The sequence below is a fragment of the Carassius gibelio genome, chromosome B5 (assembly GCF_023724105.1).
Source record: "Carassius gibelio isolate Cgi1373 ecotype wild population from Czech Republic chromosome B5, carGib1.2-hapl.c, whole genome shotgun sequence".
Taxonomy (NCBI): Eukaryota; Metazoa; Chordata; class Actinopteri; order Cypriniformes; family Cyprinidae; genus Carassius; species Carassius gibelio.
In genome coordinates, this window is record NC_068400.1 from 20,123,354 (window position 1) to 20,151,093 (window position 27,740).

Consider the following 27,740-nt stretch of genomic DNA (forward strand, 5'->3'; position numbering starts at 1 on the left):
GCTTGGTCAACGCCCCCTTCGTATTCCAGGATTTCATCGATGAGGTGCTCCGGGAGTTTCTCCACAAATTCGTCTTGGCCGCGGAGGTCCTGATACACCTGAGGGAATCACAACTCTACCTGAAAGCGGAAAAGTGCTCCTTCCATCAACCCTCAGTGCAGTTCCTTGGCTATAACATCGACAGCCGTGGCATCCAAGAGGAAGGTAGATGCCATCAGGAACTGGCCAACACCCACTACCATAAAGGAACTCCAACGATTCCTCGGCTTCTCCAATTTCTACCGCTGCTTCATCCAGGATTACAGTTCCATCACCATTTCACTAACAAGCCTCCTCCCAAATAAGCCCAAGTCTCTGTCCTGGACCCCAGCAGCCACGGAGCCCTTCAATACCCTTAGGGAAAGCCTTCACTACCGCTCCTCTCCTGGTCCATCCCGACCCCGACAGTCCTTTCATCGTGGACATTGACTCCTCCACCACAGGAGTAGGAGCTGTGCTTTCTCAGCAGCAGGGGAACGCCAGCAGACTCCATCCATGTGCCTTCTTTTCCTGCAAGCTCAACCCGGCGGAGATGAATTATGAAATCTGCAACCGAGAGCTTCTGGCCATCAAGTTAGCGCTTGAGGAGTGGAGGCATTGGCTGGAGGGAGCAAGACATTTGTTTCTGGTACTTATGGACCACAAGAACCTGGAGTATCTGCGAATGGCTAAAAGACTTAAGCCCAGACAAGCCTGTTGGGCTTTATTCTTTACCCACCCAGATCCAAGAACGTCAAGGCTGACACCTTATCCCAGCCTTATACCTGAGAAAAGCTCTGAAGAGCCTGAAGCTGTACTCCCGGAGAAACTCATAATCAGCCCGATCACCTGGTCCACAGAGACCCTACCCTCCTCCAATACCTCCACCAATACTCCACTGGGTTGCCTGCCAGGCTTGCAGTATATCATCAGGACACGGCACACCCCACTCATCCACTCTGCTCATACCTCACTAGGCACTGGCCACCCGGGGGTTAATGATATCCTCTTGTTGCTTAAGGAATGCTTCTGGTGGACCAACATGGCATCAGATGTCAGGAGGTACGTGCAAGGATGTACGGAATGCACCATCTCAAAGAGTCCACGTCATCTACCATCTGGTAGCCTTCACAATGGCCTTCACAATGACCGATGCCAAAGTCCTTTCAGGCAAGTCGTGCCACTCGGCCACCATCTTGGCAACGCCTCCGGGCAGCTATTTCAGAATAACAAGACCAGCTCCTATCTAAATGAATAGGCAGAGAAAACATGCATAAAAACAACATGTATAGAAACAGCAGTGAAATATGATCAAAATCGCTGAAAAATTTTGATCACTTTGCCCCAAAATAAGGTTTAAAATGCCTTTTTCCCCACAGGTTACACCTTTACTATGTATGCGCAAGGGTTCCTCAACTGTGCGCATACATCAGTGGAACCAGACGATAGGCTTAAATGTTTCCCGGCTTGACTGTTAAAAGCAGATGATTGGATTTCCAAGTGGAGGGGCGGGACTTGTTCACACAACCGCCATCTTTGCCGTTACGGGTTTTCCTTATATAGTTGTATTGAGGATTAAGGAAGTGACATGTCTCTTATAAACTGTCTCTGCCGACGCACACTCCTCCTTCTCCTCACTCTCAGAGATGGACGTTTCCAAACTTCTGTCCAATCATCCTACTACTTGTCCACTTGATCTGATCCCCACTCACCTCCTTCAAGCAATCTCTTCTTCAGTCATACTTTGCTTACTCACATTATCAACTCCTCTCTTCACTCTGGAACATTTCTCTCAGCATTCAAGCAGGCTCAGGTAAGCCCACTGCTCAAGAAACCATCTCTAAATCCAGCGCTTCTTGAAAACTACAGACCGCTCTGACCACTCTGAGACTGCTCTGCTCTCAGTTACTGAAGCCCTGCGACTAGCAAGAGCAGCTTCAAAATCCTCAGTACTCATCTTACTGGACCTGTCTGCTGCTTTTGACACCGTTAATCACCAGATTCTCCTGCCCACCCTCAGAAATATGGGCATTTCTGGATCCGCATTCCTGTGGGTTAAGTCCTACCTTTCTGACAGATCCTTCAGTGTGTCTTGGAGGGGTGATGTTTCTAAGTCACAACAAATTGCTACTGGGGTTCCTCAAGGCTCAGTACTTGGACCACTTCTCTTTTCCATCTACATGACGTCATTAGGATCTGTCATTCAGAAGCATGGCTTTTCTTACCACTGCTACGCTGATGACACCCAAGTCTACTTCTCATTCCAACCAGTTGACCCGACAGTAGCTGCTCGCATTTCAGCCTGTCTGAGTGACATTTCTAGCTGGATGAATGACCATCACCTTCAGCTTAACATTACAAAGACAGAACTCCTGGTGATTCCAGCTAACCCATCGCTTCATCACAACTTCTCTATACAGCTGGGTTCTTCAACCATTACTCCTTAGTAGACAGCCAGAAACCTAGGAGTTGTGATGTATCATCAGTTAAGCATCACAGACCACATTGCTACAACGACCTGGTCCTGCAGATTTGCCTTATACAACATTAGGAAGATTAGACCCATCCTGTCAAACCAAGCCATCCAACTTCTTGTCCAAGCTCTTGTTCTCTCCAGACTGGACTATTGTAATGCTCTCCTGGTGGGCCTTCCTGCATGTACTGTCAAGCCTCTGCAATTGATCCAGAATGCAGCAGTGAGGGTTGTCTTCAATGAGCCAAAAAAAAGCTCACGTTACTCCTCTCCTCATTCAAAAGAATGTACCTGTATCCTTGTGGTTGTTGATAGATTCTCTAAATCCTGTCTTGCCTACTGCCATGGAGATCGCAGAGCTCATGTTCAACCACATCTTCCGGTACTTTGGCATCCCTGAGGACATATTATCAGACAGAGGACCTCAATTCATCTCTCGAGTCTGGAGAGCCTTCTTCTCACTCCTAGGTGTGGCCTTCAGCCTATCTTCGGGATACTACATGTAGTTGAACGGTCAGATTCAGATCCAAGAGATCGGTCGCTTCCTCCATACCTTCTGTCATGGCCACCAGGACTCTTGGAACCAGTTCCTGGGGTTGGGCTGAGTATGCACAAAAGTCCCTGCGCTAACCATCTACCGGACTCACACCATTCCAGTGTGTACTCGGTTACCAACCTCCACTATTTCCTTGGTCTGGGGAACCCTCGGATGTACCATCTGTCGACTACTGGTTCTGAGAGAGCGAGAGGGTCTGGGACTCTGCCCACCACCAGCTACAATGGGCCCTATGTAGATGCAGGATGACAGCAGACCTTCACCACTCTATCGCATTCCCCCGACATTCCATGTGTGCCTCCTGAAACCTCACCATCCTTTTGTTCCTTTCTCCACAAAGCCTGTTGTAGCCGCAGCTGAAACCCCCCTTCCACTCATCCTGGATGACGGTGGTTAAGGTTATGGTCCTGAGGAATGCTCATGGGTTCCACGTAACTACATAGTCGACTTAAACTTGCTTGACACCTTCCACGCTTCTCATCCCAACAGACCTGCCCCCCGGGGTAGAGGAAGACCACCACGACGTCGGGGTCCTTGGCCCTCAGTAGCGGCCTTGGAGGGGGTGGGGGGGTTACTGTCACAGAAACGCCAGGCTCCAACATCATTCAATCACAGCACACTCCCTCACCTGAGTACTGATCACACGCACCTGCGCCTTGTCAGCACCCAAATCTACTCACACATAAAAGACACTCACACACACACACACAGCCACTGTCCGGTCTCGTTGGCATCTAGGACTTGTCTACCTGCTTACTTCAAGGACTACCAGTGTTATACTTACCTGTCTCCAGCGATTCCAAGTTACCTCCTGTGTTCATCATGAGTGTGTGTGTGTCTTCATCCTTCAACGTCCCAACTCCTCTACTGCCACTTGGTTCTCTACTCTGCTCAATACAAAGGACAGTATCATTGCACTATCACTCTTCAGTCACTATTGCCACTGCTATTTGATTCACCTGTGTTCACTATCCCATCTGCTTGTGTCAATAAACCTCCTTACCTGTTATCTCCCGTCTCTGACCCATCTGTACTGAAACAATATGATGCGATTCAAAGTTTTCCTTTCTCTTTGGAGTGTTACAAGCTTGATAGATAAGATCCACTAAAGTTGCAAAGAGTAAATTCTTAAACCCAAAGAGATATTCTTTATAAAAGTTCAAACTCATCCACGCCCTCCTAAAACGCCTCGTTTAAACACCCCCCCCACATCACTGTGTTGGAAAATTTGCATAATGCTGCCCCAATGTTTACCCAAAGAAAGAAGGGGTAAATTTGATTCTCGCTGTTGCCTTTGGTGCCATGTTGTGAAGACACTGTTTCGTTGTGGAAGATAAAATACTTTGTTTGGCCTTCCAAAAGAGGACATGACTAGAAATCAATGGTTAAGTTGTATTTAGAACACTGTTCCAGAACAGTTCAACCCAAATATTCAGATATGTGCAATGCATTTTATGGAGGACTGTACAATGCCGGTTGTTATGACTTACAGTCTGCAAGTATGTTTACATATTTAAAGTATTTGCCAAAGATGATTCAAATGCAAGTTTTGAGCAGTGTAGAGTCATTTGTCGTTTCTCCAATCACAAATGTAGACATGGTTTTATGTTTACGTGTCCTGATGCACTGAAATTATAGCGTAAAAATACACTATAAATCATTATAATCCATAATTATGTCCCGAATGGATGCAACAAATGACTCGTTTGTAATGGGTTTGATTGTTTTTTTCTTGTTGCAGTGTTCTGACCGGGACACGCATCACAGTATGGCAAGGGGCATAACATAACATTCCCATTGCGGCCAATCACAATGCACTGGATATCTGGCCAATCAAAGCACACCTCGCTTTTCAGACTGATGAGCTTTGCAAAATCTACGCATTTCAGAAAGACAGGGCATAGAGGAGAAACAATGATGTACAGTATATGGAAAATAATGCTTTTTGAACGTTAAACTGCATAAACACATTTCTTTACACCAAATAATGTATTTTTAGCAACATCACATGACCCCTTTGATATGAAATTTGAATGGTATGACAATTAGAGAGTGTACAGAAATCAAAATCTAAATTAGCAATGCTGATGTTGTTAACATTAATAATTTGAGAATAAAGTTTAAGCCAATAGTCTTTGAGTATGAGATGTGACGGAACATGTGATTTGTTGAATGTAGTGAACATTAACGCCCTTACCCTTCACTGAACGAGTTTCGTTTGAGTCTGAACGAAATCGAGAGATCTTCTCGTTCGTGAACAAAATTAATGAGAGTATACCGGGTCAGTCGGCCATTTAACATTTAAATCTTTATCAGTAATCAACAGATACAAAGCGCAGTTATAGGTACTGTGCACATACGCTTGTTTTCATATTTAGCAGACGGAACATAACTCCATGTTTAATCCCTGATTTATTCATGTGAATATGTTATACAGGTGCTTGTCATATAATTAGAATATCATCAAAAAGTTGATTTATTTCACTAATTCCATTCAAAAAGTGAAACTTATATATTATATTTATTCATTACACACAGACTTATATATATCAAATGTTTATTTCTTTTAATTTTGATGATTATAACTGACAACTAAGGAAAATCCCAAATTCAGTATCTCAGAAAATTAAAATATAACTTAAGACCAATACAAAGAAAGGATGTTTATTGGCCAAATCTTGGCCAACTAAAAAGTATGAACATGAAAAGTATGAGCATGTACAGCACTCAATACTTAGATGGGGCTCCCTTTTCCTGAATTACTGCAGCAATGCGGTGTTGCATGGAGTCGATCAGTCTGTGGCACTGCTCAGGTGTTATGAGAGCCCAGGTTGCTCTGATATTGGCTTCGGCTCTTCTGCATTCTTGTGTCTGGCATATCGCATCTTACTCTTCACAATACCCCATAGATTTTCAGTAGGGTTAAGGTCAGACGAGTTTGCTGGCCAATTAAGTACAGGGATATTAAGGTCCTTAATCCATGTACTGGAATCTTTGGCACTGTGTGCAGGTGTCAAGTCCTGTTGGAAAATGAAATCTGCATCTCCATAAAGTTGTTCAGCAGCAGGAAGCATGAAGTGCTCTAAGACTTCCTGGTATATGGCTGCGTTGACCTTGGACCTCAGAAAACACCAGCAGATGACATGGAACCGCAAACCATCAATGACTGTGGAAACTGGAAACTCTTCTTCCAGACTCTGGGACCCTGATCTCCAAAGGAAAGGCAAAATTTACTTTCATCAGAGAACATAACTTTGGACCACTCAGCAGCAGTCCAGTCCTTTTTGTCTTTTGACTGTTGTTAAAGAGTGGCTTGACACAAGGAATGCGACAGCTGAAACCCATTTCTTGCATACGTCTGTGCGTAGTGGTTCTTGAAGCACTGACCCCAGCTGCAGTTTACTCTTTGTTAATCTCCCCCACATTTTTGAATGGCTTTTGTTTTACAATCCTCTCCAGGGTGCAGTTATCTCTATTGCTTGTAAACTTTTTTCTACCACATATTTTCCTTCCCTTCGCCTCTCTATTAATGTGCTTGGACACAGAGCTCTGTGAACAGCCAGCCTCTTTTGCAATGACCTTTTGTGTCTTGCCCTCCTTGTGCAAGGTGTCGTCTTTTGAAAAACTGTCAAGCCAGCAGTCTACCCCATGATTGTGTAGTCAACAGCTAGACTGAGAGACCATTTAAAGGCCTTTGCAGGTGTTTTGAGTTAATTAGCTGATTAGAGTGTGGCACCAGGTGTCTTCAATATTGAACCTTTTCACAATATTTAAATTTTCTGAGATACTGAATTTGGGCTTTTCCTTAGTTATCAGTTATAAAAAATCTAAATTGATGATATTCTAATTATATGACCACCACCTGTATATGAACTGTCTGACCAAACAATTAAAATGTTAATTATGCAAGAAAACCTCGTGATTTTTTCATCTGAACAACATATTTAGACTATTTATTTAATGCGATTATGCACACACAAGGCCGTCGCCAGAACAAACCAAATGGGGGGGCATTTAATTTTCATAGGGGGGCACACTTTTTTTTAATGATCTGAGACAGACCATAACATAAACCCATATTAGGCTATAACTAAAATAGACCACACTAGTCTTGTTTTGTTTAATTATTCAAATAAAATACTTCACCGTTTGATCTCAACGTCTCTGTTTATTGTCTCTTAACATTTCCAAAACCGCCAAAAATTTATTCTGAGATCGCATGCAACGCGCAGCTCAGCTGCGCAAAGGAATTGCGTATAAACAATACAATACTGTATGCTTAACTAAATGAATTACATGATTTATATATACATATACATACACACAAACTGCATATTGTAATTTGAATTAATAAAACTACTAACACAAAAATTACATATTGAAAGGTCTGCTGCTGGAGACTTGCCATTGGCTGTTGTATTTGAATAATTAATGAGGTAGGTCTTTGCAAGGTTTGGGTGCTGTTTTGGGATGTTTTAACAGTCATTTATGAATATAATTATATTTAAAATTATGTTCTGTGTAATAATGCGTTGAATAATGAATCGTCTGAATCATTTCTGAAGGTAATGTGTTATGCATTTTTAGTGTTACCGTTGTAGTGATTACTGTTCCTGTGAGCCAGGTTCTGCTGAAACAACGGAATTAGTGCAATGAACTAAATCAATAACAAACAATATTAAACGTTTAACTGCGCGTTCACACCGGCGGCGTCGGGAGCGTCAAAAATCGATTTAGTCGATCTGCTCACGACGCTGCAGAAAGAATCGTGAGCGCTCAGATACAGTGACGTATACCGAATGCTCATTTTGTATTAAAAGTGGACGCAAAGCAAACAGCCTTTTTGATCTTATGCAGACTAACCACAAGGAGGTTAACGTTATAAGTTGATCTCATTAAATGTTGTTGTGGACGAAATATTAAGATCCTTTACTTAAAATGAACGATCTCAGACACCTTGGTCCACGTATCACTTTTAATAATTTTTTTATGTCCCTGTACGCAAACAGGGACACATCATAGATTACTGCAAACGCGAAACAGCAATAATCAACCTGTCCTCTATTTTGCTTGGGAACTAATGTGATCGGAGCTGCGTCCTCTGGAATCCTCTCAAGCGGTTGACTTCTACGTTCCGATTGGTTGCTGCCCAACCGCGTCATAGCTCATTACCATAAAGTTGCCTTTATTTAAACTCTGCTCGACGCTCTCAAAGGCCAAGTCGCGCCACGCCGCTCCTCGCCGCTGGTTTACATTGAAAATGAATGACTTCCGGCCACTTTGACGCTCTCGACGCCGGAGGTGTGAATGCACAGTAATGCAAGTTTGGTTAATTGTTCTGTGCGTTACGTTTAGGGGGGCACAAAAAGTCATTTGGGGGGGCACTGCCTTGACGACGGGCCTGTGCACACATTAAGCCAAATCAGTTTTGGCAACAAGTGAATACGTTCGTTGATTTAACAAACACATAAGAAACTCTTTTTCGCCACCTGCTGGCGTATTTGTGTAATGTGAAGAAATGGTCACTGACTGAACGAATCATTTTGGTGAACGACCTGAAAATGAACGAATCTCTAAAATTTCCACCTCTATTTGAGCACGGAAAAGACGCGATGTGTGAACGGCCCCAATGTGATATACTATAGCAATAAAATGTATAAATATTAATTTATATTAATTGGTCAGTGACAAAAGATCGTGGCTGGCATGGCATTGCACTCACACTATGGTTGAATTTGAATGCGCCATTGCGCCCTGAAATTTCACCGGAAATACGTAGGCTGCATGCCGAGACAGCCCTTTCACACTTGCAGACTGACCTCTTTAGAAAGTTTTTGGCCTAAAAACACATGCATAATGTCAACAAACGGCAAGACCTCGAGAATATTACAGTTCATAGCCCCAGATGAGCGCCGTCAGTTTGGAATCGAGGTAACTTTAACTGCCCTGCAGAAAAAACACCTGGCTAATGTCTAATGATGCATGATCAATTTAGAACAGAACGCACCAGCAAGCAATTTACTTCTCTTTAAATGTGTTTAGATGAGATTTATTTTAACATTAGTACTCTACAACGCCACTACTAGACAAAATGCGCTCTAGAATAATAAAAAAAAAGAACAAGGTTATTAACCTCCACATGTTATGTACTTGGAGGTGGCCACAGGCTTGGACTTGACCTGACACTGACGTGATCAGTGCAAAAAATATGTAATTTAGGTTGGTACCTTGCAAGCTACCATGTTACTAAAATATGCGTTCAGTACTTTCAGTTGTGTCTCTAGCCGATACCAGTTTCAACAAAATAATACTGCTGTTGTGCCATGATATAGCCAAATGATATAAGATGCTAATTCCTTGATGTTTTAATATAACTATACTGATCAGTTGCCATATTCACGTGACATAGGTTTATGTGGTACTCCAAGATAGCTTACTTCCAAAAAAAAAAAAAAAAGCTAAATATGGTAGTATGTCAAGAAACAAATGTAGTCTCTGTTTGTTTGTTTATTTATTTATTTGGTATTGGGAGTTAATGTTAAATTAAATGTATAATGTATTATGTATTATGTTACATGGTTGGTCAAATTTTTTGCTCAACTCGAAAATAAGCTTTAACATTAATTCAGTTTTTTCTTTCTTTTTCTTTTTGTCTTAGACTCCATTCCAGCGTCTGGCTTGGCAAATGCAAGACATATTAGGGGATGGAGGAATTCTCAAAGAGGTGGTCCATGCAGGAGAAGGCCCCCCTGTACCCATGCATGCCTCTGTGTCAAGTAAATGACTGAAATGAACATGGTGGTTTTATAAAGTTCTAGCTTCTTGCTTATAATAGTCAAATAATTCAGAAATAAATTATTCTTAGAACTCTCACACACACACACACACACTACCATTAAAAAGTTTGTGGTCGACATTTTTTTTAAGTCTCATATGTCACCCAAGGCTGCAATTAATTGATAAAAAAATGTAACAATGTAACAATTTTAAATATGTTTTTTATTTCAACATATTTAAAATGTAAATGTATTATTGTGATGCTAACACTAATCATTCTAATATGCTGCTTTGGTGCTTAAACATTTCTTATTATCAATGCTGAAAACAGTTAATATTTATTGTCTGAAAACTTTAGAAAATGTAAAATAATCATTTTAAATATAAACCTTTTTTAACATGCATTTATTTACTGTCACTTTTAAATTTAAATGTAATGCATCCTTGCTTAATAAAAGTATAAATTAAAAAAAAAAAAAATTTGATTGGTAGTGATTGTACTTTTAGCTGCCAACATGAACTCGTTTCATCCACAGTTCATTTCTCTGGTTTCATCGAGTATTCTGACACACCATTTGAGACAACCAGCCACTTTAAATTTCCACGAATGATGAAGCTTGGTAAAGGTAGGATGGAAACTGAATTCTTCCGTTAGAGTGATAATCACGATTCTCCTGTATATTCTCTTCTTTGTCCTCCACCGAGACTCTTTAATCTCTCCCAATAGATGTTACTTTGTATGGCCTAGAGCTTGGTCTTCTTACTATGAAGAAAGGCGAGTTTTCCCGTTTTCTTTTCAAGCCCAAATATGCCTACGGGGACCTTGGATGCCCCCCACACATACCTCCATTAGCCACAGTCCTCTATGAGGTGCAAGTCCTCGATTTCCTGGACTCGGCACAAGTGGATGAGTTCATGGATTTGAGTATGGTAAGATTTTTATGCATTTAGCTTGCTCAGATCATTTGGTTGTTGCTTCAGATATTGTAATCTCAACATTGTTCTTCAGGAAGAGCAGAACAGTGTTCCTCTGTCCACATTTCTGAATGTACTGGACACACAGCGGAGCTTTGGCAACCTCTGCTTCAATAAGAAGCGCTATGAAGATGCTCGAGAGCGATACAAACAGGTTCTGAGCTTATAACTGTTTTGTTAGTTTCTGAGAAATGAGAGTTTGTAAATGGATAGAAGAAAAATGTTATTGTATTCTAATACCTGATAATAGATTGTCATTACACACTAATGTTGGTGCATGGTACAGGCCGTGACACTTTTGCAGAATCGTGAGCCGGTGGATGAAGAAGAGAAGAAGTGTCTTGAGGAAATGAAATTGCCTTTCCTGCTCAACCTCTCATTCACGTACCTCAAACTGGAGAAACCCCACAAGGCCCTTTGCTACGGTCAGAAAGTGCTGGACATCAGCCCTCAGAACACTAAAGCGCTCTTCCGCTGCGGCCAGGTTGGGCAACATTTAGGCATTTTTATTTCCTTTGTTGATAACCTTATTGTAATCTTTCAGTAAAAATCTAGGGGCTGTCAGTTGAGTTAAAATGATAATAAAATTAAGATATGCTGATTTATTAACTGAATTAAGAAAACAAGATGTAAGAAAGTCAGCCTAATCTAGTGCGTCAGATCATTTGCTTTTTAATCGAAAGAAGAACTGTACAGTTATATTCTGGGATTCTCCCACTAACACCGGATTGACAAGTCTGTTGGGACAGATTGCTTTCTTATCACTGCTCCAGAGTTCAGTTTTAATTGAACTGGATCTCAAACCGATTATTTTGTTGCTACTCTGAGCACGATTGCTATGTTCATTATGGCAAACTAACCAAACAATGGGAGAAAATGTGCCAGGTTCCCAAAATAAACCCTCCAAAGGAACCAGTTGTGAAAATGAGTAATTGCACACATAAGAACTCAATAGACTGGTTTCTTTACATTTCAATGAAAATAAAATGATAGGTTGATCACTGGCCGACAGCAATCCATTTACAATCAAGTAGACGGAGTGTGGTCACATCAGCTAAATTTGATGGGCAAAGGTCTGTTGTCAATAGTGAAACGATGTATCATGCACTGTTTTCACAGTAGTCACAGAAGCCAGCAGCTTTCTGTTGGACAGCGTAACAATTTCAGATGACTGATCTGAAATTGAGTGAAACACACAAGTCCAGATTGCTCAGATTCCTATTGGAACGACTCTGTTTCACCCACAAAATTTTATGGACTCTTCAAATAGGATATGTTTAATTCTTTGCCTTTTTTTAAATTGCTGTTACTCGTTCAGACTAAGGCCACCCTGTTGCTCTTTTTCTGAGTCTCAAGCAGTGAGCTCAATGATTTCCATCCCGTAAAGTTCTGATTAGCTTTTGTGAATGGCATTTTGTTCATTTTTTACTGCATGTTCAGAAGGGGCCAGAATAGACTTGCTAAATCAAAGGTAATACACCAAGTTTGAATTGCTGTTCTAGTGTGAAAATTCTTTATGATTGAAAAACTCCTTATGATTGAATTTAAGATTTACTTTTGCTTTTGTACTAATGTAGTTTTTTTTAGTGATCACATCAGGTAAATGTGTTCAGTGTAAATGAAAATGTTAAACTGACAGCCCTTATAAAGACCTTTTCTTTAGAATCCTGAAGAAACTTCCAGTCACGTTTTTATTTGTGTTTTGTTAACCATTGTAGCGGAAGACCACATATATTAAGAGCTTTCTTTATTTTTAATGAGGCCTGTTTGGAGATGAATGACTATGAGAAAGCACAAGATTACCTTACACTCGCTCAGGCGAACAAGCCATTCGACCCTGACATCAACACCTTGCTGAGAAAGCTGGCTCTGTAAGTTTTTCTTATCTGATAGTTTTGTCAAGTCTTCCTACATGTGTTAACTTGAAAGCTAAGCAAATCTACTGATCTTTTACAGATGCTATAAGGACTATTTGGACAAAGAGAGAGAGATGTGCTCCAAGATGTTCTCGGGTTTTAAAGGAATGGAAAAGTGAAGCTTGCAGTGTCCATGGTGGTATTTTTACCATTTTTCAAACCCTCCAGGATGACCACAAGTGGGCAGTATAAACCCAACCAATTGTAATTTTGGTGTGAGTGGCCCAACATTGCCTCAAATTTTGTCATACTTTTAATTGCTTACAGTTCACTTTTGTTTTGCATTATTATCGTTACTGTAAGATAAGCTTTATTATAGCAGACAGTCAAGATTTTGCAGTGTTGTGTTCAGTACTCTATATGGAGCATCAGGATGTCTCCGAAGCGTGTGGCTGGAGTTTCAGAGGTTATATAGACTTGTTCATTAATTGAATTATTTCTCATACACCTTTTTTTTTTTTTTTTTTTTTTTTTTGCATGCCATGCAATGCTCGTCTTGATTTTACTTACTTTGTGTGTGTTACATTTTGAAGTTAACATGAAAACAATAAGTTGTTATGCCTTGCTCAGAGTTTAGAATTTTCTTTAGATTTATGTGGAAATTAATAATACTCTATACGATTATAAATGCACATATATTTAGTTGAACAGAAGAGTAAAAAAATGTCAATACATATTCTATGTATAAAGTTTACCCTTTATACATACGTGTCTTGTTATCTTTTGATATCTTGGTACATTTTACTGCCTAGTCTTTCTTCCCTGTCTTAACACAGAAATACTAGTATTCAGCAGCCCCCCAAAATTTATTTGGATACTTAAAGCTCCCTTAAAATGTAATTTCATTATCGCAAAATATTAAACCATGTTGTGTCTGCCAAAAGTTCTGTATTTTTTCAGAAAAAGTTTTCTCCGAAGTATTGTAACTGATGTATGAGGTTAGTTCTTCTCAAGTTCACACGTCAACAGCAGAGTAACCACAGGTGTAGCTCATCACATTTACTATGTAAAAAAAAAAAAAAAAAAATGGCATTACATATTTGCTCCAACTTGCTTGCAATCCAGTTTTTTTACTCAATTGTATATTTTATCATTTTTTATATAAACATTGTATTTTGTAAGTTACTTTGGATAAAAGCATCTGCTAAATGTAAGTGTAAACCACAGAATGTCACAAATATGTTGGTGCCAGTTAACAAGAAGCAACATAACTTTCAATGTTTATGAAGGTTCGTGTTAAAACTTTCCATGTGGATTAACCGAGTTTACCTCAGTATGGAGTTGTAACGATGCCGTCTTTCAACAGAGCCAGGCTTTTGACCACACTGGCCTACAATATTTAAGAAAACCCCCACAAAGATTTGTAAAGTGATGTTCCAATGCTGTTATATGTAACTGTTATGAATAGTCTTTTCTGTGGCTGGATGAGCAGCGCAAACAACAGTTAATCTTAAAACAAACAGCAGGTCTGTAAATCCTTGGACTTTCTGCGTCCTTGGTAACTTTAGTCCAGTGAAGTCTGTCCTTTCTTGTTTTAGTTTCTTTTGAGTGTTGCTCTGCTGACATTTACCAGATGTGAAGATGTAATTATGTGTGTACAAAGTGACGTTTATTATTCTTGACCCAGACCTGTCCAGGTTCGTTGGGTTTTCTCCTGGACTAAGCTCTTGGTGATTGGCACTAAGTTAATTTTTCAAAACCATAGGTCTTTAAAACTACTGTTTTTCCAAAGGAACATGTATGATATTTTGTAGATTTCTTAGCATTCTTTTATTGTTTTGTCTTACGGGGAAAGTTCACCCAGAAATTCTGTTATCATTTACTCATTTATCATTTCCAAACATAATTTTTTCTTTAACACAAAATAAGATATTGTGAGTATATTTTCATACATTGAAAGTCTGGTACTTCAAATTTATGAAAAGAAAAAAAGAATGGTGTTCCACAGAATAATTGACATACAGATATCGAGCAACATGACCGTGAACAAATCCATTAATTTGAGGGTGAACAGTAAAAGTGACATTTAGAGACATTTCGTCCCCTCTGAATTATAAGGTTCTATCTGATATTTTTAAGGTTCTGTCTGAAATTTTAATGTGTACATTAGTTTTTATTATTAGTAAAAAAATGGCATTTGATCGGAAATATACAGCTACTTTTTTGAATGACAGTCGAAGGAAAAACAGACTTTTTGCTCATAACTGGAGTAGTTATAGCATCTACCAGCAGGGACTAACGGCTGGATTTATAGCCACAATAAAACAGTTAGAGACCAATCCTTGTTCCTCAAGTAATGTGACATTTTCACCATAAATGTAGGGTGGAGACTTGGTTCTATCCATTGGATGGTACAATTATGTGAATAGAATCTTGCAGTTATGTAAGAAAGGGGCAGGTTTACACAGTCTGTATAGTCTGTAATTTCACTGAAAAGATAAGTTATGACATTTTAATGGAAAATTACAAGGTGGAAAAAGTTAAACATGCATGCCTGAGTCATACACAAAGATTGGTAATATAGAAAAAAAACGATAGTGCATTTTTATTTCTGAAAGGTGAATTATGCTATTTTATCACCTAATGGGTATGATGCTTATTTTAGGTTTTTGAATGCACTTCTGCCACCTCTTTTGCCCAATCCTCCATTGTGTAGTGACAAAGGCAGTCCTTCCCCAAACTAACAGGCAGAAGTTGATACTCTGATTCTTTCTCTTTGGCTACCAAGACCATAGTGTTAAATATAGGACAGTAAGAGAGTAATATTAAGATTGTGTGTGAGAGAATCAGTGGTATGTCTGGATGGTGCCCCTGATTTTGCCAAGTGGAACATGTTCCTGGAGCAGGCTCCTCTTGGTTCTGAAACAACATTCCTATCAACCGGTTAGAGCTTAAGGCTCAGGTTGGGACTTGAACGACTTTCAGATCAGCCAATAGGGTAATTTCCCTCTCATTTGAAATTAATTAATGGTTAGGAATGTTGTACCAGGACCAAGAAAAGACACTGACCAAGAACACATCCTTGCAAAATCACGTTCACCGCGTGGCAACCGTGACTGTGATTTTGCCAAACAGGATGTGTTCCTGGATCAAAAATCTAATTCAGAGAGAGTTAAGGTGATGATTGGGTTATTAATGAACAAGGGATGAGGATCCAGGAACATCCAGTTCTTCCTGGGTTACAGACACCTGCGTGCAAACACAAAGCAGATCCAGATCTCCAACAACACGAGCTGATAGCAGTTGACACAAAGACCCAAGTTGTCTCTTCCAGTCCATACATGTTCGGAGAGCTTGTATGTGACTCTGTGTGTATTCAGTCTGATACACATCCAAAAGATGAGCTGCCCTCATAAGATGTTCTGATGGCCACCCATCACTGCAGATACTATCACAGAAAGAATTCTATTGACAAAGTCTGAATGCCACAGACCATCTTTTCGAGACGGGTTATTGCTGGAAGCAGGAACGTATGCACAGTCTCTACGAATTAGGCTCCATACATGTTTAGCATCATGGCAACTGGTCTTTCACAGTCATTCAAGTGATGACAGCAGTCAAACCCGGGTCCAACAGATCCTCCGATTAGCACTTGTGGAGCTCTTCCAGGCTAAGATGCACTTGAGCAGCTGTTGCATGCAGTCCAATCTGGCAGTCATGCAGACACGTCTGGCCTCTGTCTGAAAGGCCACAGTGTTCTTCAGTGAACGCCATCCAGGTGCTCAAGCCAGTGGTCAAGTGTCAGTCGAGTCAAGGAGGAATATTTCCCTTATAGGATGGTGAAAATGGTATTAAAATATGCTATTAAATCATTTAATTGTATTTAGTACTTTAGTGCTATAGAACTATTAATTGGTAAGTTACCGTATACAATACAAAATTGTGAAAATTGCATGGTTCATTATTGACAGTGTTGGGAAGGCTACTTCTGCAAAATGCAAAAATGCATACATCCTGCTGCTGCAGATATCCTAACTCAATTGATAGGCTCCTTGATAGAGTGGGTACTATTTGTGTAACTGGGTAGAGGGGTCCTCCTGCCCCCTTTTTCTTAAGTGGTACTGCTAAAGTATGTAATATACCAACAGTACTGTTATTGTTGTTAAGCTTCATGCATATAAAGCTTCCTTTTTAAAAGTGCAACCCAGCCACTTTATAATTAGTTACAGATCTCACTGCCTTTCCCAGTGTTTTAATTCAAGTATGTTTTATATATAGGCCTATTTGTTACACAACAAAATTAATTATTGCTCAATAAATCCCATTTTTATCTTGAATGATATTTCGTGAGGCTGTAATGTTTTGGGTTACCAGGGCATGCTGGGAAGCTGTGTTGGGCACAGTAACTCCATTTAGTACTAAACTGCAAGACTAGTTGGGCACTCTGGGGCACTGTTTGTCCTGGCTCAGGGCTGAGGAGGTGGTACGGTGCCCCGTGGTTGCTACAGACAAATTGGCGCCCTTAGATGTTGAACATGAAAAGCCAAAGGGTGAGCTTTTTTCGTCAGGTATAAAAGGCATGGTCATAGTGATGCTCTCAGCCCATTACTCCTAATTTAATAGCACTGCTAAAGAACAACATGACAAATTTGATTTCGCTCTTGTTTAAATAAAACTCGAAGAGGCTTGAATAGTCTTTGATGCATTTAGAAAAACATGCCAGCACTAAAATATATTAGGCTATATGTTAGGTGTTATTTTAGCGCTTGTATCAAATGTGAGTTGGCCAGCTAAACAGTTTGAGAGAAAAAAAACCCACAACCATCCTGCATAGTTTTAACAGGCCAATAGAGACTATTATCTGTTACCTCCAAATGGACACGTCGTACTTCAAATCAACAGTTTACTCAAAGCTGTACACAGTGAGCCTGTGCCTCAGGTCTGTTTCCTTCTTTTTGCACATTTTATGCTCTCTATTCCACAGTGATATTATTATTATTGGTCCTTAGAGTTGCAATGGTTAGAAATAGAGGTTGGCTCTTTCAAAAGCATATTTCTGGCTTTTAATGAATATATTTTTGTATACAGCCTGATAGCCATTAAAATTGGGGTAGAAATGGGGTAATTCTGATTTTAAAACAGTATGATTAAGAACAGACATGCACAAGTAGACTTATATGAGCTGTGTTACATTTTACATTTACACTGAAGAATACATTGACCAATACCTTAATTAACATGCAACATAAAGTGTGGATGTGCATTTTGTAGTAACAATCTTTTTCTATAGTGTATTGTGTGAAAGTGGAGTCTGTGTGCATGATGCCATTTTCAGATAGTGGTGAGGTATCGGTGCTATCTAAGGCTTGTTCAGGCAGGATATGCAGATTTAGGATTTTGGTCTTTTACAAATATGTCATTGTGTATCATGTGTATCACACAGAGGAAAAATGAACATATTGCTATCTAACAATTCAGTTAATATACATGATCTTTTTTATTTTTTACTATAGCTAATATTTAGGGTTTAATAATTATTAGAGCATATTTAACTCACACAACTTGACCAGTACATTTGCATCATAGATATGAATATGCGTGACATTTTGGGGAGAGAAATGTATACTTTTATTCAGCTAGTACATATCAAAATCGATCAAAACTAGCAGTAGACTAGTAGACATTAATAATGTTTTAAAATATTTCGGTAAAAAAAAAAAATCTAAGAATCCTGAACAAAATATAAATTGTTTCCACAAAACATATGCGGCAACTGTTTTTGATAATAATACAAAAATTAGCAAATTAGCATATTAGAATGATTCTGAAGGTTCATGTAACACTGAAGACTGCTTCCCAAAAGCTTTGCCATTACAGGAATAAATTAATTTTTAAGTTATTTTGCTGTTTTTTAAAATCAAATCAATGCTTCTTTGGTTAGTTTAACACCTTAGAAATGACCTACTGTACCAACAGCCTAGCAACCAACCAGAATAACCTAGTAATCGCATAGCAGTGGCAACTCATCCATCATGGCCATGACTTTTGCATGCGGGCAAGGAATTCAAAGGTATTCCACAGGTATTCAAAGTTTCTCAACTTTCAAAGTCGCTCAAAGTCACCAAAGTCTCTCATTATAATCTGCATAGAAGAATGTAAACTGTCAGTGTGTGTTTCATTTAACAACATAATTCTTCATGAAGCTTTACTGTAGGTTTAAAGAACAAGGCTTGATTCTGTGTAGCCCTGCCAGCCTTTGCCAGAAAATACCATATATGTTTTTCTTCTTCTTTTATTTTTTATTCCCCTGCATGGAGGAGAAGAATCGGCTTTATGTGAATATGAGTCCAATGTTTATGTTAGTCTAGCAGTAACTGGAACAAGGGCATAACAGAACAGAGAGGAGTGTAGAGAAAGTGAGGGGGAGGTAAGATGAAGAAAAGCAAGTGCCATGGTGTTGGAATGGGAGGAGAATAACCAATGTGTTTTTCGAGTGACAAATGATTAAGGAATTGGAGTGGGATGACTTTCTTAAGCTCCACACACATGCTGATGGGTGGAAAGAGTGCCACGGTCTGGAGAAAGACATCACTGATTGTCACCTTTGCAGGTGGGAAATAGCATCTCACCATAAACATATGACATGCTTTCGGGGTAAGGCATGGTTGAGAAGTGTAAGGTATAATCAGGGGGATATGGGTCCTGTAGTTTGTCAGTCAGATTCAGGTTAGTTCAAGGGATCCAAAAATTTGAAAAGAACCTTTTAAAATACAATGAGTGTAATGAACTTCTATAGGCATGTTCAATTTATTTTTGTTATTCTTTTTATCATTTATTATTTTATATAAGCATAGTAACCATTAGAACTGATAAGCTACGTCTGTAAGGATTTTTGAATCCCTGTTAGTACTGTACACTGAAAATTATTTAGAATAAATGTTGAAACATAAATATTTATAACCTAAATAGTTGTGTTGGTTGTCTCTTTGTCATCCGCACACACATCCATTTCATATCTTTGTTATGGCTTCAGTTTTATCTTCTGCCTAAAGGTAGATTATTCTAAATGGCTTGCAGGGGGAGTATAGGGTAAGTTGGTAAGTGTTTTTTTTTTCTACACAAAGATAAAACTGATGTGCCTAATTTAGGATTTCAGAACTGAAATAACAACTATACAACTACTGTATATACAGCTATAGAGATATAATACTAATAATACAAAAAAGTGGTTCAGTGACAACTTGTCCCATGTTAGGGTAAAAAAATTACACCAAAATGAATAAATGTGTATTAAAAATTCACAATATGGGGAAAAAAATGCCCCATAGGAGTGGCTTATTTTGATTTATTTATTTTTGGATTTTATTGCAAATCCGATATTTAGAACTACATGATATCCGATTTGTGCAAATCTGTTTCGAGCTACATTCATATGTGGTTTGGAATCGATTTAATTGCATTCCTGGAAAGCCTTTTCAGTCTGAACAGTCAGATCATTCAAAGCATAAAAAGGTCAGATGTTTTTGTAGATAACATAATAAATGTCTTTGCAGAATCAAGTTTGTGTTTCCTGCTTAAAAAAAAAAAAAAAAAAACTAAACCAGCAGACGTTGAAGATGGCATCATGGAATAAAGTCACACATTCCAGTTTCCTGCGCTTCTGCATTAAACAGTATATGTATTGCAAACTGTATTGCTGTTATTGTTGTTTTTAGCGTAGGCATAGCAACACAGCCGGCATTACCATAGTAAACAACACACAATCCATAAAAAGAAAGAGTGCTTATGGACACACAAATCAGATAAGAACAGATAAAATACACTGTGTGAACAGTCCATTATTGAAATCAGAAATCGTCTTGATATGCACAAAATTACAGTCTGAACAAGGCTTAACATTATTATTTGTTTTTGCTCTATTCTCTGAGTAACAGACACATTACTGGATTTCTGTGTGTTATAGAACAAATATGCTGAGTGAATGTTTCAATGATCTCTTTATAAAGTTGTTCATTTGTATCATTTTTGAATGAATCAACCATTGAACAAATCAGATGAATGAATGATTCAGTGACCCACTCTTTAAGACACCTACTGGCAGTTTAATTTGTTTTCTTTTTAAGATCATTTCATATTTCTATGTTAATTTCATGTTCCTTTATTCTGTATTTTTATACTTAAGATGCTGATTATGTGCATGTCTCCTCTTGTGTGCAAAGACAGCTTGTATTGGTAAGGGGGCGTGGTGCTGGTGGCATAAACTTCTTAGACTAGTCTTAAAAGTAATATTTATTTTTCTTGAAGACTGCATAGTGCTCATAACTTTGCAAAGTCAGCTAAAATGGTAGAATGGTCTAATTTGAATCTGAAAAGCAAGACTGGTTACCACTTGGTTAACTGCTAGACGTTCAAACTAGTTCTTAAGAGACAGTCTTAACATACTTTAGTGGCTTTGTTTATGCAACTGGCCCCTGATTTGAAATGTGAAGGGGTCAGCCGAACCACTGAAGAATAAGTGAATTAATTAAATTTTTAGAAAATATAATATGAATCATTTTAGAATCCCATTATTGCATATTATTCACATTTTTTTTTTAGGCCAAACAGAAAAAGTTGTAATATTCAAAATGTTTTATTGCAGTAATTTTTGAAATTACGATTCTTGATAGATTAATAAAAGAAAGTTTACGCAATTACCTTTTATTAGACTGAACGGACTTAAACCGTATTATTCCCCATTCCAACTATGAAGGGAAATATGAAATACTGCTCCCTACTTGCTGACACCTCACCCCATCCATCGACCCTGACTGTAGTGAATACCAGAGTCCTTCCAGCCAACACAGTCAAGGTACTGGCACGTATCAGACAGCACTGTATGTCACAGTCTGTCTGCATATACCCCACTACAGTCTTGTGAACTCAAGCCAGTGAGATGACACCTGATTCCTGTTGCCATCCACACCGTATTAATAGGACTTGTTAGGTGTCTGTGACTTGCTGGAAACCCAAGTGGGGGGAGGATGGCATGAGGTGGGAGTGTTAGGCTGTCCAATTTATTTTAATCTACTGGTCAAGATACTCACCGAAAACATTGCCATACCTGCCACTTAACTATGTCCTCTAGATACAGCCTGGAAAGTCCTTCAATATTCTATCATCAAACAGCTGCTTTTTCGTTTGTGCTTTGGGATACGGTTTAGTGATGACATTCGTACATTTTTAAGCATGGCTTATGCGTCCAAATACCTTATGGGGCCTGTAAAGTGTCCTGTGAGGATATATAAGCCTAAAATCTACAACTATAACAAAGTGCATTGAAATGCATAGACACTAACCTTGTTTTCCACTGTTCGACAGTGAACATGTGTGGGTGAATATTCTATACAAGTCTTTTTCTGTAAATGTCATTTTTTATGGCAAGTCCAGTTGAGACTTTAATGCTGCAAATTGAGCACAACGGATTCAGCCATTATTTTTCAAAAAGTATTCGCTTTCCTTGGCATCCTCTGTTGTTCTCATAGTTTGGACGGGACTGGCTAGTCCTGACGTCTGCCAGAAAGACTGTGCTCAAATAAGAGTCGTGTGAAGACATAAGGCCTTTCTTGCCTCGGGCTGATGGTTAGATTAGGAATATTCATGATCATACTGCACTCATACACAAACAGAATGAGATCACTCACGTCTGGATCATTCTAATTCAGATTTATTCAGGATAAAGAATGGTTCTACTTAAGAATAAGTGGATATTATACTAGTGGCCCTGCTTTCTAATTTTATGTTTTGGAATGATATTTACTGTTAACTGATACTGATGAAAAAGATTGCTTTCATGCCAGTTTGAGTGAGCAAATAAATAAATGTACCTGTATCTTCGTAGAGTAAGTTGCGAAAGACATAATAAATAAATATTTAAATAGAGAAATAAAAATATGATTACCCCACATGATATATGAAATCAATATAAATACAGAAACAAAATTGCATTTATTTATTTTTAATCATCAAGAATCTTATTTGACCCAAATTTAAAAAAAAAGTTTTTTGTCATGTTCCATGTTAGCAAAACTGCCTGAATCAGACTGACACACAGAACTGTGCATAAACTGATTTGTACAGTGAGTACTGACTGTTTGGATCCCAGTCACTAATACTTTTGGAGTTAAAGTTTGGCAGATTTTTCTTTTCTTCCTTTACTCGTGGCTGTGCCATTTTGGTATCATTTCTCCTAATTAGCCTTCTAAGATGCTTTTATAAAATCTGCTAAGTAGCATGTTCGTGGTTCACTGAAAAGCTCTTCCCAGCTTTAACGGCTGCATTTGTATCTCTGACTGATTGCCCTTGTAGATGTGATTGCTCTGCTTTTATTTTTGCTCCATTCAATGAGCATGAAGAATAGGCTCTTTCATAGCACACTTGCGGTCGTGGACGTGGAAAGCAGTGCTTAAACAGCTCTCAGCCAAAACAAAAACTACCGGCAAAAGGAATCCAGTTACATTTATACGAGCAGGAAATTGACCCGTCAGAGTACGAGAAAACCAGGGAACTGATACTCTGTATTGCAGGAACATGTCCAGTGCGTCTGCATGCTGAGTGCTGGGCTGAGAGCTGAGTTTAGCGATAACAAATGCCCACACTAAGACTCTAGGGGCACTCCTCTTCTCTTCTGTTTAGCATGAGAATTGTAGAGAGATGGGCCATATGTCACAGGTGGTGCTTTCCCTACCATACACCCAATAACGCATAAGCAGGCACTAATGGTAAAGTGAAAGCCTCCTGGGCCTCATATGGACCGGATGATGAACCTGTGGAATTGTGTTTGGGAGCGGAACCGGATTTGTTTGGGAATGGCATTGGTGTCACTGCACACAAACAAAAGAAAAGAAAACAGGGGGTTTTGAGGGCACAAGGAAATCTGAGATGTATTTATCCATCCATTCTCCAAACCCATTATAATACAGTATGTTGCAGGGATGCTGGAATAATTTATTTATTTATTTGTTTAACAGTAGCTACTGTGGGAATGAAACATTAAATGTACATTTGAAAGTATTTGAAACAGTGTATCTTTCTGACCTTGAATACATAATGAAAACATAACAGTCATATTGTAATGCTTAGAATATTTTACACTCATATGTTATATGAACACATACATACATGTCTTATATTGCATTGTCATACACTACTATTTTAGAGTGAATTACAGCTTGATATAAATGGATTTGGTATAGTAGTAGATACATTTTTATCATATTACATTATAGTATATGTAATATACAAGTTGGCCTATAGCCTATCACATTCCACCATTTCACTGTGTCAGTAATCCTTAAGCAGTTCAAATGAAATATTTAAATGCAGTTTTGAGTATAATATAATGTAATATTTTCTAATAGTTTTGCAGCTCATTTATTGAGCTCTCAGATGATTTTATACATCTAAATTAAAAAAAGACTGACCCTTATGACTTGAAGTTGAATAAGAGTATGTCCATAACTTCCCTTACAAGAATTAGAAAATATTTCACACTGTTTCCTACACGTGAACTCTCCGCTGTGCTGTAACAGAACCGGCGACTTCTCGGTTATTTCAACACATCTTTTTAGTAAACAAACGCAGCTCTGTTCCGTACCAGCACGCTGTGATCCTGTCTGTGAAGAGGAAGGACTGTATTTTTATAGTATCGTGGAGGAGGTGGAGTGTTAGGAGGAGCTTGTCAGTCTGTCACCGACCAAGAGCCCGTTTTTAAGAGCACAACGAGAAGTGAACGTGAAGCGCACTGTTTCCATGCGTGGAGCCGCACAACATCGGGAGATTTCACAGACGGACACTTTCAACCCGTCCTGCTGTCTACTGAAAGTTTATTCTCGTGGATGTGAACGCGAACGGTGAAAAGAGCGAAACTCTTTTGAAAATAGCGTGTTGTAAAGGGCTTTAAAGTTTAAAATACTGTGCCGGTGCACGAGATCTTGGTTTTGACATCCGTTATTGATTGTTTGGATTAATTGCGCAGACTGACCGTGTTTTTAAAACAATTCCTAGACGTTTTGGATATATTTAAAACTGAAACTCAATGGATTTGTTGACAGTGACATGAAAATGACGTTTTCCTTAATGAAATCTTTTTTTCTTCAAAACAGCTGAGCATTCAGTGTCAGTTACTGTATTATGAAGCATGAATTGAATTTCTGTTACAAACAAAACAAGACAAATATCATCTGCATGGCACTGGGTGTACTAATCATTATAAGACTTTCTTGAGGTTATCACAATGGCCCACTGCATAAAGATCCTGATTGTACTTTTCCAGCTTATGATTGCTGGATCTTCACTGGAGATTGGAGCGTATGATTTGGAGCGCGGCCGTCCGTCAAAATGTGAACCCATCACCATTCCCATGTGCCAGGGAATCGGCTACAACATGACACGGATGCCCAACTTCCTGAATTATGAAAGCCAAGAGGAAGCTAGCATTAAACTGAATGAATTTGCTCCTCTGGTGAAGTACGGATGTGATGTCCACCTGCGATTTTTCCTGTGCTCTCTGTATGTGCCAATGTGCGCCGATCAAGTGTCCACCACTATCCCAGCATGCCGTCCTATGTGTGAACAGGCCAGACAGAGGTGTTCACCCATAATGGAACAATTCAGTTTCAGATGGCCGGACTCATTGGATTGCTCAAAGCTGCCAACCAACAACGACCCGAACGCATTGTGCATCGAAGCTCCCGAAAATGACACTCAACCTGAGACTAAGAAAGGCGAGGGAATGCTGCCAGTTCTTCCGAGGTCCAGGGAACCCACAGCAGGGAGTGGACGTACTTCAAGCGGCTTGCGGTCCTGTGCTAACCCGGAGAAGTTCCAGTACGTGGACAAGAGCGAGTCATGCGCCCCCCGTTGTACTCCTACAGTGGATGTCTACTGGTCTAGGCAAGATAAGGACTTTGCATTCATTTGGATGGTGGTGTGGTCAACGCTTTGCTTTGTTTCTACAGCATTCACAGTTCTTACCTTCCTCCTCGACCCGCAGCGCTTCCAGTACCCTGAACGTCCCATCATCTTCCTCTCCATGTGTTACAATGTCTACTCTGTGGCCTTCATCATCCGCTCGGTGGCTGGGGCTGAGAATATCGCTTGCGATCGGGAAAACGGAGAGCTCTACATTATCCGAGAGGGTTTGGAGAGCACAGGTTGCACCATAGTCTTCCTCATCCTCTATTACTTTGGCATGGCCAGCTCCATTTGGTGGGTCATCCTCACCCTCACTTGGTTTCTTGCAGCGGGACGAAAATGGGGCCACGAGGCTATTGAGGCACACAGTAGCTACTTCCATATGGCCGCTTGGGGTATTCCTGCGGTAAAGACCATAGTCATCCTCACTATGAGGAAGGTGGCTGGGGATGAGTTGACGGGATTGTGTTATGTGGGCAGCATGGACAGTAATGCTCTCACTGGATTTGTCTTGATCCCTCTATCCTGTTATCTCATTGTTGGGACTTCTTTCATCCTCACGGGGTTCGTAGCGCTCTTCCACATCCGCAAAATCATGAAAACCGGTGGCACCAACACAGAAAAACTGGAGAAGCTCATGGTTAAGATTGGAGTCTTTTCCATTCTCTACACGGTGCCTGCTACTATTGTCATCATATGCTATTTCTATGAAAGGCTCAATATGGAATACTGGAAGTTCAAAGCTCTGGAAAACAAGTGCGTGTCCTTTCCTGGTCGCAGGAGCGCGGACTGCACCTTGGACCTGTCAGTTCCCACAGTGGCTGTGTTCATGCTGAAAATTTTCATGTCATTAGTGGTGGGCATCACTAGTGGGGTTTGGGTATGGAGTACAAAGACACTTCAGACCTGGCAGGGGTTGTGCAACAGGAGATTGGCCGTGCAAATGAACCGCAAGCCCTGCTCCGGTGTCAGCTGCAGCAGCTCCCACTGTCATTACAAAGCACCGGCTGTGACACTTCACATGAATAAAACAGACATGTACACAGACAGTCCCACACATGTTTGAGACTAAAGGCCTCTTCTCTGGAGCCATGCACAGACTTTTGAGGCTCATATCAGGATGAAATGCTCAGTTTCGAGTAAAGTCACAACAGTTTTAAGGGGTGGCATTTATAAGCTATTCCTTGACACAGAGGTCACTTCATTAAAAGTGAAGGTTTGTGTAAATGCAGCAAATTGCAGAATGCTTTATTTATTGTGGAAATTTAAGTTGTATAGTTTTATACTGTATGTGCTATACTGTATATAAAGAAGAGTTTTAAATAATTTTACAGTATGTTATTTTTTTCTCAAAAGAGGAGCAATAAAGCATTTCTTATTATGTGTTTTCTCTGTTAAAGTTTTTAAAAATGTTTATTTTGTGATAAAGTTTCTATAGTTTTATCAGTGTTAAATGCAAAATGTACATGTAAATCTTTTTTTTTCCAAAACATTTTTGATTAAAATGGATTTTAAACGGTAGAAATAAAGTACACATTTATTAAGTTTAGTAGAAATAATTTTCTATACAGTGAAAAATAAACAGGTTTATTATTATTATTAATTTTCTTTGCAAAGTGTGTATTATTAAAAACACTAATTCAGTACTGCATTCAGTTCGATTTATATAAGAATATAAACTACTGAAAAATCAGGATCACAATTCTCAATCTTCTCTGATAACACATCTGCCTGGCACCAAATGTAAAGTGATTATGTTACAACGGGATCCATTTATATTTACAGTTGTCAAATCCTCTTACAAAACCACCAAGCCAACTTACAGTAAAGTGCGAAGTTGCAGTCAGCTGAGAATGATACTGCTATAAACGTATGAAAAAATGAAACTTGTTTCTTTAGCCTAATTCTTTTAACCTTTTTTTTTTAAACATACATTTATGATTTGTTTTCTGAATGCACAATTCTGCGATGAGGAAATCATAGGCTGATGAAGAGGAGATACTGTATGTTTAGAGTAGTTCTGTATATAACTCATATCAGACTTTTTATACTGTTTTAATGTCTTATATCTGACATAATATGTATTTGTGATGTTCATAAAAGCTGGGGTTTTTGCAACCTTAAATTATGA

The 27,740-nt window shown here is 39.2% G+C and overlaps 2 protein-coding genes across 2 annotated transcripts; both read left to right on the forward strand.

The window, feature by feature from the left end:
• The first annotated feature begins 8,802 nt into the window (after nt 1-8,802).
• LOC127958421 (inactive peptidyl-prolyl cis-trans isomerase FKBP6) lies at nt 8,803-13,992 on the forward strand. The gene is made up of 8 exons (XM_052557278.1): nt 8,803-8,978; nt 9,706-9,823; nt 10,361-10,450; nt 10,552-10,754; nt 10,834-10,953; nt 11,086-11,283; nt 12,561-12,670; nt 12,756-13,992. Exons 1-8 carry the CDS (start codon nt 8,832-8,834, stop codon nt 12,832-12,834), a joined length of 1,065 nt encoding a protein of 354 aa, XP_052413238.1. The 5' UTR covers nt 8,803-8,831; the 3' UTR covers nt 12,835-13,992.
• Nucleotides 13,993-24,303: 10,311 nt separating this feature from the next.
• Nucleotides 24,304-27,212, forward strand: LOC127957023 (frizzled-9). The gene has a single exon (XM_052555356.1). The coding sequence runs from the start codon at nt 24,930-24,932 to the stop codon at nt 26,673-26,675; it is 1,746 nt and encodes a 581-aa protein (XP_052411316.1). The 5' UTR covers nt 24,304-24,929; the 3' UTR covers nt 26,676-27,212.
• The last annotated feature ends 528 nt before the right edge of the window (nt 27,213-27,740 follow it).